The sequence below is a fragment of the Amblyraja radiata genome, chromosome 5 (genome assembly GCF_010909765.2).
Source record: "Amblyraja radiata isolate CabotCenter1 chromosome 5, sAmbRad1.1.pri, whole genome shotgun sequence".
In the NCBI taxonomy this organism is placed as follows: domain Eukaryota; kingdom Metazoa; phylum Chordata; class Chondrichthyes; order Rajiformes; family Rajidae; genus Amblyraja; species Amblyraja radiata.
The window spans coordinates 112,004,846-112,017,324 of NC_045960.1; the positions used below are offsets into that span (position 1 = coordinate 112,004,846).

Here is a 12,479-nt window from a genome sequence, read left to right on the forward strand (position 1 = left end):
ATATTGTGGGCTGAAGGGCCTGTTCCTGTGCTGTACTGTTCTCTGTTCTATAATCTGGACTTCATGCTGCCTCGGCAAGGCCAGAAGCATAACCAAGGGTCAGTCTCACCCCGGCCACTCCCTCTTCTCCCCTCTCACTTCAGGCAAGAGGTGCAGAAGCGTGAAAACGAACGCACACCTCCAGATTCAGCGTTTAAGAAGGAACTGCAGATGCTGGAAAAATCAAAGGTAGACAAAAATGCCGGAGAAACTCAACGGTTGAGGCAGCATCTATGGAGCGCAGGAATAGGCGACGTTTTGGGTCGAGGCCCTTCTTCAAGCGAAGGAATGGGGGACAGTTTCTTCCCAGCTGTTATCAGGCAACTGAACCGAACTACCAACAACGAGAGAGCGGTCCTGACCTCCCGTCTACCTCATTGAACTATCGGACAATCTTTAGGTGGGCTTTACCTTGCGCTAAATGTTATTCCCTTTATCCTGTATCTGTACACTGTGGACGGCTCGATTGGAATCATGTACAGGGATTGTCTTTCCGCTGACTGGTTAGCACGCAACAAAAAAGCTTTTCACTGTACCTCGACACGTGACAGTAATAATACTAAACTAAAAGAAATTTGGGGAAAAAAATGGATGGTGATATGTTCCCGATGTTGGGGGAGTCCAGAACCAGGGGCCACAGTTTAAGAATAAGGGGTAAGCCATTTAGAACGGAGACGAGGAAACACTTTTTCTCACAGAGAGTGGTGAGTCTGTGGAATTCTCTGCCTCAGAGGGCGGTGGAGGCCGGTTCTCTGGATACTTGCAAGAGAGAGCTAGATAGGGCTCTTAAAGATAGCAGAGTCAGGGGATATGGGGAGAAGGCAGGAACGGGGTACTGATTGGGGATGATCAGCCATGATCACATTGAATGGCGGTGCTGGCTCGAAGGGCCGAATGGCCTACTCCTGCACCTATTGTCTATTGTCTATTTTAACTAGGCACATGGACATGGAGGGCTGTGGACCACGTGCAGGAACTGTGTGCGGATGTTGTGGGTCACAGGGCCTGTTGTTGTGTCGCACTCTTCCCTGTTCTAAGTGCTTTCCTGGAACTGTTATCTGTACACACACACACACACACAGAGCTACCTTGTGAGCAGGAAAAACTAAACCCCTTGGCTGTACAGATGGTTGATGCAGGTAATGCTACTCCACATATGGGAGACAGGCGGTGAGCTTGCCAGAACTGACAGATACTGACTGCCGCTTCCAAAAATAGATGCTATCATAAGACTCGTCTTAATTGACAAACCAGAATTTTTTGTTAGAATATGGTCTCCATTTATCGAATATTTGAAAAGGTAAATTGGTTTAACATAGAATCAGGGTTGCAAGCTTAGTTTGGGATTGGATGGATAGTTACACTCAACATTCCCCAGATCTATCTCCATAATCTTGTCATCAGTAGTTTCTCTCCCTTTATCTTTATTCTTTAAAAAAAACCTGAAGCTATGTAAGAAATCTGTAATTAAATTGTCGCTTACTATTATTTGTATGCATGCTTCTAATAAAATAAATAAATAAAATAAAAAATAGATGCTATCTCTGTGCCCAATTGGATACAGAGCTGGAGCTGTGGCATTTACAAGCTGCTGGGGCAGGAGATTAGTCCGTAGACACCTCTCAGCGTGTAGAAAGGAACTGCAGATGCTGGTTTAAACCGAAGATAAGCTCAAAGTGCTGGAGTAACTCAGCGGGACAGGCAGCATCTCTGGAGAGAAGGAATGGGTGACGTTTCGGGTCGAGGCCCTTCTTCAGACTTGTCAAGAGAAAGGGGAAAGGAGAGAAATAGACGGTGGCGTGGAGAGATAAAGAACAATGAATGAAAGGTAGGTTAAAAAGTAACAATGATAAAGGAAACAGGCCATTGTTAGCTGTTTGTTGGGTGAGAATGAGAAGCTCTCAATCACGGGGCAACCGCCTGCTTGGCAGGCCTTCTACCTGCTGGGATAGTCCCTGTCTCAGCTACCTCCTCTGGCAGCCCGCTCCATACACACACCACCACCCTCTGTGTGAAACCATGACAACCAAGATGCCTCATCTGAGCTCGATTTAGCCCATATCCTTCTAAACCTGAAGAAGGGTCTTGACCCGAAACGTCACCCATTCCTTCTCTCCAGAGATGCTGCCCGTCCCGCTGAGTTACTCCAGCATTTTGTGTCTACCATCCTTCTAAACATTTCCTATCCATGTACCTGTCCAAGTGTCTTTTAAATGCTGTTATAGTCCCAGCTTCAACTATCTCCTCTGGCAGCTTGTTCCATACACCCACCACCCTCTGTGTGGGAAAAGTTGCCCCTCAGGTTCCTATTAAACCTTTCCCCCCCATCACCTTGAACCTATGCCGTGAATTCCCCCTCCCTCCTGCTGGGAAGGGAGAGGAGGGAGTTGGGGCAGGGACTAGTGCACCATTTAAAAAACATTTGGACCGGTGCATGGATAGGACATGGGCCAAACGCAGGCAGGTGGGACTAGTGTAGCTGGGTCACGTGTGGGGCCCGTTTCCGCGCTGTAAGACTCCACGGCTCTGATCAGCACCCCGGCAGCTGAAGCTCAAAGAGGTGAATGGAGCAGTCTCCAGGGTGTGGAGAGAAAGCTCTGACAGACAGTAACAAGAGGACGTAGGGAAAGCTCGTGTGCTGGAGAGGTGATCTTATAGAGATGTATAAAATCATGAGAGGAATAGATCGGGCAGATGCACTCTACAAGAGCCTCTTGCCCAGAGTAGGGGAATCGAGGACCAGAGGGCATAGCTTCAAGGTGAAGGGGAGAAGATTTAATAGTAATCTGAGGGGTAACATTTTCCACACAAAAGGCGGTGGGTGTATGGAACGAGCTGCCAGAGGAGGTAGTTGAGGCTGGGACTCCAAAGACGTACAGGTTTGTAGGTTAAGTGGCTTGGTAATTGGCTAGTGGGTGTAGGATAGTGTTAATGTGCGGGGATCGCTAGTCAGCACGGACCTGGTGGGCCGAAGGGCCTGTTTCTGCGCTGTATCTACAAACTAGACTATCCCAACGTTTAAGAAACATTTAGACAAGTGCATGGATAGGACAGGTTTGGAGGTATGTGGACCAAACACGGGCGGGTGGGACTAGTGTAGCTGGGACATGGGAGTCATAGAGTGATGCAGTATGGAAACAGGCCCTTCGGCCCAACTTGTCCACACCGACCAACAATGTCCCAGCTACATGAGTCCCACCTGCCTGCGTTTGGCTCACATCCCTCCAAACCTGTCCTATCCGTGTACCTGTTTAACTGTTTCTTAAACGATGGGATAGTCCCAGCCTCAACTACCTCATCTGGCAGCTTGTTCCATACACCCACCACCCTTTGTGTGAAAAAGATACCCCTCCTGATTCCTATTAGATCTTTTCCCCTTCACCTTGAACCTGTGTCCTCTGGTCCTCGATTCCCCTACACTGGGCATCGACCCTGAGCTATTCCTCTCGTGATTTTGTATGCCTCTATAAGATCATGTTGGTGGGTGTGGGCAAGTAGGGCAGGAAGGGCTTGTGTCCACACTGTATCATTCTATGACTGTGTGAGTGAGGAGCGATGCTGGAAACTCACGTGACGAAGGAGCTGGCCAGGATGCCGACCAACGCGACCGCTGCCCCAGCCACGGCCGTCTTCCTGCATCCGTACAGGTCGGTGAACACGCTGACAATGGGGGAGCACAGGAAGATCATTCCCATCGACACCGAGCCCACCCATGCTGTGGAAACAAGTGACAGGTCACTTAACACAACCGGCAGTGACAGTCTTGTACAATAGACAATAGGTGCGGGAGGAGGCCATTCGGCCCTTCCAGCCAGCACCGCCATTCAATAGACAGTAGTCAATAGACAATAGGTGCGGGAGGAGGCCATTCGGCCCTTCCAGCCAGCACCGCCATTCAATGTGATCATGGCTGATCATCCCCAATCAGTACCCCGTTCCTGCCTTCTCCCCATATCCCCTGACTCTGCTATCTTTAAGAGCCCTCTCTAGCTCGCTCTTGAAAGCATCCAGAGAACCTGCCTCCGCCGCCCTCTGAGGCAGAGAATTCCACAGACTCACCACTCTCTGTGAGAAAAAGTGTTTCCTCATCTCCGTTCTAAATGGCTTACTCCTTATTCTTAAACTGTGTGGTCCCTGGTTCTGGACTCCCCCAGCATCGGGAACATGCACTATCTTTAATCGGACTTTACCTTGCACTAAACATTATTACCTTATCATGTATCTGTACACTGTAAATGGCTCGATTGTAATCATGTATTGTCTTCCCGCTGACTAGTTAGCACGCAACAAAAGCTTTTCACTGTACCTCGGTACACGTGACAATAAACTAAACTCGACTTGTTTTGGAGCACTGTATTCATTTGTAGTCTTTCTGCTGACTGGGTAGCATGCAAAACAAAGCCTTTCACTGTACTCGTGACAATAACAAACCTGGAAGCGATACAATAATAAGCCAAAATCTAAAAGCTTTGTTTTGCATGCTATTCAATCAGACCTGATGACACCTAATACAATCAAGACAAACCCGTACAATAGCTAGAGCAAAGGGGAAGATACAGAGTGCAGAATATAGTTCTCAACGTTCAAACCAATTAATATAAGCAGGCAAAAAAAACAGCATGTTGGAGTAACTCAGCGGGTCAGGCTGTATCTGTGGAGAACATGGATAGGTGACGTTTCACAGAGTGCTGGAGTAACTCAGCGGGTCAGGCAGCATCTGTGGAGAACATGGATAGGTGACGTTTCACAGAGTGCTGGAGTAACTCAGCGGGTCAGGCAGCATCTGTGGAGAACATGGACAGGCGATGTTTCGTGTTTAGTTTATTATTGTTACAGACTGTATGGAAGTTGGGCGGTCATGTTGTAGTTATATAAAGCGTTGGTGAGGCGACATTTAGAGTACTGTGTTCAGTTTTGCACACCATGTTATAGGAAGGATGTTGTCAAGCTGGAAAGGGTGCAGAGAAGGTTTACGAGGATGTTGCCTGGACTCAAGGGCCTGAGCTATAGGGAGAGGTTGAGCAGGCTGGGACTGCTTGGAGCACAGGAAGATGAGGGGTGATGTTACAGAGGGTACAAATTCATGAGTGGAATAGATTGGGTCGACACACCTCAGAGTAGAGCAATCGAGGACATAGGTTCAAGGTGAAGGGGAAAGTTTTAATAGGAACCTGAGAGGTAACTTTTTCACACAGTGGGTGATGGGTGTATGGAACGAGCTGCCAGAGGAGGTAGTTGAGGCTGGGACCATCCCAACGTTTAAGAAACACTTGGACAGGTACATGGATAGGACAGGTTTGATGGGATATGGGCCAAATGCAGGCAGGTGGGACTAGTGTAGATGGGGCATGTTGGTCGGTGTGGACAAGCTGGGCCGAAGGGCCTGTTTCCTTGCTGTATGACTACATATACCAAGGTACATTGCAAAGCTTTGCTGGGCTCTGTAAAATAAGGTGAGCTCGGAGTATGAAAGCCAGCCTGCAGTGTTTGGCTGAGCAGGAGATTCACTGGTATCTGGCGACTGGCTCACGTATCAGAACCTTCATAGGTTCATAAGTCATAGGAGGACACAATCAGGCAATTCAGCCCGTCAAGTCTACTCCGCCATTCAATCATGGTTGATCTAACTCTCCCTCCTAACCCCATTCTCCTGCCTTCTCCCCATAACTCCTGACACCCGTACTAATCAAGAATCTGTCAATCTCCGCCTTAAAAATACCCAATGGCTTGGCCCCCACTTTAGCCGTACGTGGCAATGAATTCCACAGATTCACCACCCTCTAGCTAGAGAAATTCCTCCTCATTTTTCTAAAGGTACATCCTTTAATTCTGAGGCTGTGCCCTCTAGTCCTAGACTCTCCCACTAGTGGAAACATCCTCCCCACATCCACTCTATCCAGGCCTCTCACTATTCGGTAAGTTTCAATGAGGACCCCCCCTCATCCTTCTAAACTCCATTCTATTAGGATTATCAGAACATACTACAAACTTTACCACAACTCAGAGACAATGTTTTAATTGCAGTCTAATAACTGCGAAAAAATTAATACTAACATTTTGGGAAAAAACAGCAGCCCCCACAATTAAAATGTGGATTACGGAAATGACTGAGAACTTGCACTTGGAAAAAATGAGACTTGTCTTCATTGACAAACCAGAACTTTTTGTTAGAATATGGTCTCCATTTATTGAATATTTGAAAAGGTAAATTGGTTTAACACAGAATCAGGGTTGAAAGCTTAGTTTGGGATTGGATGAAGTTACACTCAACATAGAAACATAGACAATAGGTGCAGGAGTAGGCCATTCGGCCCTTCGAGCCTGCACCGCCATTCAATATGATCATGGCTGATCATCCAACTCAGTATCCTGTACCTGCTTTCTCTCCATACCCCCTGATCCCTTTAGCCACAAGGGCCACTTCTAACTCCCTCTTAAATATAGCCAATTAACTGGCCTCAACTACATTCTGTGGCAGAGAATTCCACAGATTCACCACTCTCTGTGTGAAAAATGTTTTTCTCATCTCAGTCCTAAAAGGTTTCCCCTTTATCCTTAAACTGTGACCCCTTGTTCTGGACTTCCCCAACATCGGGAACAATCTTCCTGCATCTAGCCTGTCCAACCACTTAAGAATTTTGTAAGTTTCTATAAGATCCCCCCCTCAATCTTCTAAATTCTAGCGAGTACAAGCCGAGTCTATCCAGTCTATCTTCATTCCCCGGATCTATCGCCATAATCTTGTCATTAGTAGTTTCCTTCTGCGTCTCTCTTCTTCCCTCTTCTTCTTCTCTCTCTATTACATTCTCTCATCTTTTTCTCCCTTTATCTTTATTCTTTAAAACAAGCTGAAGCTATGTAAGAAATGTGTAATTAAATTGTTGTTTACTATTATTTGTATGCATGCTTCTAATTAAAATATTCATAAACTCAGCGTATGTAGGCCCAGTGCCGTCAGACACTCACCATGTTTGCACTCTGGGAATACAGAATGTACAAGCAGAGTAAACATAACAAAGCCGCCGGCAGCCCGGAGGGGAACTCGGTAACAAAGGCCGGCGACAGTCCCCTGGCCGACTAGACCCGACCCTGGGTCAGCGTACGTTTAGTTCTTGCCGAAGGACACCGTGACCAGCGGGTAATGAGACGACGAGCAAGGTGCCCTAGAGGGCACTTCAATCATATCAGTTTGCTCCTTTAAACACACAAGGGTCTATCCAGCTAGACCAGGGAGGTCGGCAACTTACGGCCCCCGGGCCGAATGCGGCCCTTAACCCGTAAACATCCGGCCCGCAGGCGGATTTCCCCCCCGTAATCTAGAGGCAGGAAACATGTTCCTGATGTTGGGGGAGGCCAGAACCAGGGGCCACACAGTTTAAGAATAAGGAGTAAGCCATTTAGAACGGAGACGAGGAAACACTTTTTCTCACAGAGAGTGGTGAGTCTGTGGAATTCTCTGCCTCTGAGGGCGGTGGAGGCCGGTTCTCTGGATGCTTTCAAGAGAGAGCTAGATAGGGCTCTTAAAGATAGCGGAGTCAGGGGATATGGGGAGAAGGCAGGAATGGGTTACTGATTGGGGATGATCAGCCATGATCACATTGAATGGCGGTGCTGGCTCGAAGGGCTGAATGGCCTGCTCCTATTGTCTATTGACATCCGGCCCACCGATCGGCGAGCTCTGGCTGTATCGCATCCTGCGCAAAGCCGCCGGCACGGCCGCGCACCTTCTGTGAATACGTTTAAGAGAGAACTGCAGATGCTGGAAAAATCGAAGGTAGACAAAAATGCTGGAGTAACTCAGCAGGTGAGACATGCAGGATTGTATGAGGCTGCCTCACCCGCTGAGTTTCTCCAGCATTTTTGTCTAGCTTCTGTGAACACGTGATTTGATGCCTGCCATCCGGGGCGGGATCCATGCGTACACGTGATAGATGTGGCCCGCCATCCGCTCACAGACATGCGTCCCGGCCCTGATGCAGGACAAGGTTGCCCACCCCTGAGTTAGAGACATACAGCATGGAAACAGACCCTTTGGCCTGACTGAACCATCCTACCACAACTAGAGAGCAGTCCTGAACTTCTATCTACCTTAAATTTGAATTTCTGACCTGACCCGCCAGGAAGTGAGCGGGCAAGATCATCTCTGACCCCTCTCACCCCACCCTGGCCACAAACTCTTTGAATCACTTCCCTCTGGAAGGCGACTCCGGACTGTCAAAGCTGCCATAGCCAGACATAAAAACAACTTTTTTTCCTCGAGTAGTAGTTCTACTCAACAGCCAAAAATCTGTAGCCTCCTTGTGTTCTGGTATTTTATTTAATTCACATGTTTAATCAATAATGTTTTATTATTAATGTTTAATGTTTTATGTGTCATTCCTAACTGTCACTGTATGTCATGTTGTTACCTGCGGGCGGAGCACCAAGGCAAATTCCTTGTATGGGAATACTTGGCCAATAAACTTATTCATTTTTTCATTCATCCATACCTCATTGGAGACCCTCAAACTATCTTTGATCGGCCTTTACCTTGCAGATAATGTCATTTCCTTAATCATGTATCTGTACACTGTGGACGGCTCGATTGTAATCATGTATTGTCTTTCCGCTGACTGGTTAGCACGCAACAAAAGCTTTTCACTGTACCTCGGTACACGCGACTATAAACTAAACTGAAAACAATTCAGTGCCAATTTTCCTCAAGTGAACCTCAGGCCAAGTGAATGTCTTGTGAGAGTTTATGGGTGAGAGACAGGGAAAAGCAAGTGTCCTTACAGTTATCTCTAACAGCAGAAAATCAGTGCCAATTTAAGGAAGAAGGCACACTGCTTACAATGCAAATAAGTATAGAAGTTGGGAGGTCATATTCAGTTCAGTTTAGTTCATTGTCACGAGTACAGACTTGGCAAGGCCACATTTAGAGTATTGTATTCAGTTTTGATTACCATGTTACAGGAAATGTTGTCAAGCTGGAAAGGGTGCAGAGCAGATTTACACAGAAACATAGAAAATAGGTGAGAACAGACTCTACGATGGCCGTATAGAATTGGGACTTCATTGCCTGTGGCAGATTGTGTTTCCCCAGCTGCTGCAGGAAATACATCTTCTGTTGTGCCTTTTTGACTGTGGAGTCGATGGTAGCCCCCCCATTTCAGGTCCTTGGAGATAGAAACATAGAAAATAGGTGCAGGAGGAGGCCATTCGGCCCTTCGAGCCAGCACCGCCATTCATTGTGATCATGGCTGATCGTCCCCTATCATTAACCCGTGCCTGCCTTCTCCCCATATCCCCTGACTCCACTAGCCCCTAGAGCTCTATCTAACTCTATCTTAAATCCATCCAGTGATTTGGCCTCCACTGCCCTCTGTGGCAGAGAATTCCACAAATTCACAACACAATGGGTGAAAAAGTTTTTCTCACCTCAGTCTTAAATGGCCTCCCCTTTATTGTGGCCCCTGGTTCTGGACTCGCCCAACATTGGGAACATTTTTCCTGCATCTAGCTTGTCCAGTCCTTTTATAATTTTATATGTTTCTATAAGATTCCCCCTCATCCTTCTAAACTCCAGTGAATACAAGCCCAGTCTTTTCAACCTATCCTCATATGGCAGTCCCGCCGTCCCAGGGATCAATCTCGTGAACCTACGCTGCACTGCCTCAATCACAAGGATGTCCTTCCTCAAATTAGGAGATACTCCAGATGTGGTCTCACCAGAGCCCTATACAACTGCAGAAGAACCTCTCTACTCCTATACTGAAATCCTCTTGTTATGAAAGTCAACATTCCATTAGCTTTCTTCACTGCCTGCTGTACCTGCACGCCAACTTTCAGTGACCGGTGTACAAGGACACCCAGGTCTCGCTGTACCTCCCCCTTACCTAACCTAACCCCATTGAGATAATAATCTGCCCCCTTGTTTTTGCCACCAAAGTGGATAACTTCACATTATCTATATTATTTACCAGGATGTTGCCAGGACCAGAGGGTCTGAGCTACTGGGAGAGGTCAAGCAGGCTGGGATTCTACTCCTTGGAGCGCAGGAGGATGAGGGGAATTCATAAGATCATAAGTAATTGGGTCGAGCAGAATTAGGCCATTCGGCCCATCAAGTCTACTCTGCCATTCAATCATGGCTGATCTATCTCTCCATCCTAACCCCATTGTCCCCATAACCCCTGACACACGACCTTATACCGGTGTAAACAATTAGAGGAATAGACCCAGAGTAGGAGAATCGAGTAACAGAGGAGATAGGTTTAAGGTGAGGGGGGAAAGATATAATAGGAGCTAGAGGGGTACGTTTTTTTTACACAAAGGGTGGTGGGTGTGTGGAACGAGCTGCCAGAAGAAGTAATTGATGCAGGTACGATCACAACATTTGAAGAACCACTTAAGTACATGGATAGGACAGGTTTAGAGGGATATGGGCCAAACACAGGCAGGTGGGACTAGTGTAGCTGGGACATAGACAATAGACAATAGATGCAGGAGTAGGCCATTCGGCCCTTCGAGCCAGCACCGCCATTCAATGTGATCATGGCTGATCATCCCCAATCAGTACCCCGTTCCTGCCTTCTCCCATATCCCCTGACTCCGCTATCTTTAAGAGCCCTATTTAGCTCTCTCTTGAAAGTATCCAGAGAACCGGCCTCCACCGCCCTCTGAGGCAGAGAATTCTACAGACTCATCACTCTCTGCGAGAAAAAGTGTTTCCTCGTCTCCGTTCTAAATGGCTTACCCTTTATTCTTAAACTGTGGGCCCTGGTTCTGGACTCCCCCAACATCGGGAACATGTTTCCTGCCTCTAGCGTGTCCAAACCCTCAATAATCTTCTATGTTTCAATAAGATCCCCCCTCTCATCCTTCTAAACTCCAGAGTGTACAAGCCCAGCCACTCCATTCTCTCAGCATATGACAGTCCCGCCATCCCGGGAATTAACCTTGTAAACCTACGCTGCACTCCCTCAATAGCAAGAATATCCTTCCTCAAATTAGGGGACCAAAACTGCACATAGTACTCCAGGTGTGGTCTCACTAGGGCTCTGTACAACTGCAGAAGGACCTCTTTGCTCCTATACTCAACTCCTCTTGCTATGAAGGCCAACATGCCATTGGCTTTCTTCACTGCCTGCTGTACCTGCATGCTTACTTTCATTGACTGATGTACAAGGACCCCCAGATCCCGTTGTACTTCCCCTTTTCCCAACTTGACACCATTTAGATAATAATCTGCGGGTTTGTGTCGGCAGGTTGGGCTGTAGGACCTGTTTCCACACAGTATGTCTCTATGACAAAGTCAAATAGTTTAGTCAGCCCTAAGGCATAGAAGCATTGCAGATTAAACATAAAAAAAACTTCTATTCAACTGAAAGTATCAATGTAGCAGCTTGTAATGTTAATCTGCTCATCAAAATACCTCAGATGTCAAGAATGTTTAATTAAATAGATTGAATTGAATACTTTAATAGGCAGATGGATATGCAGGGAATGGCGGGATATGGATCACGTGCCGGGAGAGGGGATTAGTTTAAGTTGGCATGGTGTTTGGCACTTTATGAGCCTAGGATCTGTTCGTGTGCAGTAGTGTTTTGTTTAACGTTCTAAGATAATCGTCTCATGCACTGAAACGGAACAATGGAATATTATTACCAACATTATGATAACAGACCTGTAAAAACAGTCTGCAGACAATAGGTGCAGGAGCAGGACATTCGGCCCGTCGAGCCAGCACCGCCATTCAATGTGATCATGGCTGATCATCCCCAATCAGTACCCCGTTCCTGCCTTCTCCCCATATCCCCTGACTCCGCTATCTTTAAGAGCCCTATCTAGCTATCTCTTGAAAGCATCCAGAGAACCTGCCTCCACCGCCCTCTGAGTATTCCACAGACTCACACTCTCTGTGTGAAGAAGTGTTTCCTCGTCTCCTTCTAAATGGCTTACCCCTTATTCTTAAACTGTGTGGCCCCTGGTTCTGGAATCCCCCAACATCGGGAACATGTTTCCTGCCTCTAGCGTGTCCAAGCTCTTAATAATCTTATACGTTTCAATAAGATACCCTCTCATCCTTCTAAATTCCAGTGTATACAAGCCCAGCTGCTCCATTCTCTCAGCATATGACAGTCCCGCCATCCCGGGAATTAACCTGGTGAACCTACGCTGCACTCTCTCAATAGCAAGAATGTCCTTCCTCAAATTAGGGGACCAAAACTGCACACAATACTCCAGGTGTGGTCTCATCAGGGCTCTGTACAACTGCAGAAGGACCTCTTTGCTTCTAAACTCAACTCCTCTTGTTCTGTTCAAGTTCAAGTTAAAGTGAGTTTATTGTCATGTGTCCCAGATAGGACAATGAAATTCTTGCTTTGCTTCAGCACAACAGAACATAGTAGGCATTGACTACAGAACAGATCAGTGTGTCCATATACCGTAATATATAT

At 47.0% G+C, this 12,479-nt stretch overlaps 1 protein-coding gene across 1 annotated transcript in view; it reads right to left on the reverse strand.

Annotated features, from left to right (window-relative positions):
* The window catches only part of slc16a10 (solute carrier family 16 member 10), a 99,981-nt gene that overhangs the window by 36,619 nt on the left and 50,883 nt on the right, over nt 1-12,479 (reverse strand). Inside the window, exon 2 of the mRNA XM_033022002.1 lies at nt 3,610-3,754. Within this exon, the coding sequence (XP_032877893.1) occupies nt 3,610-3,754 (145 nt within the window). The remainder of the gene's footprint in view (nt 1-3,609; nt 3,755-12,479) is intronic.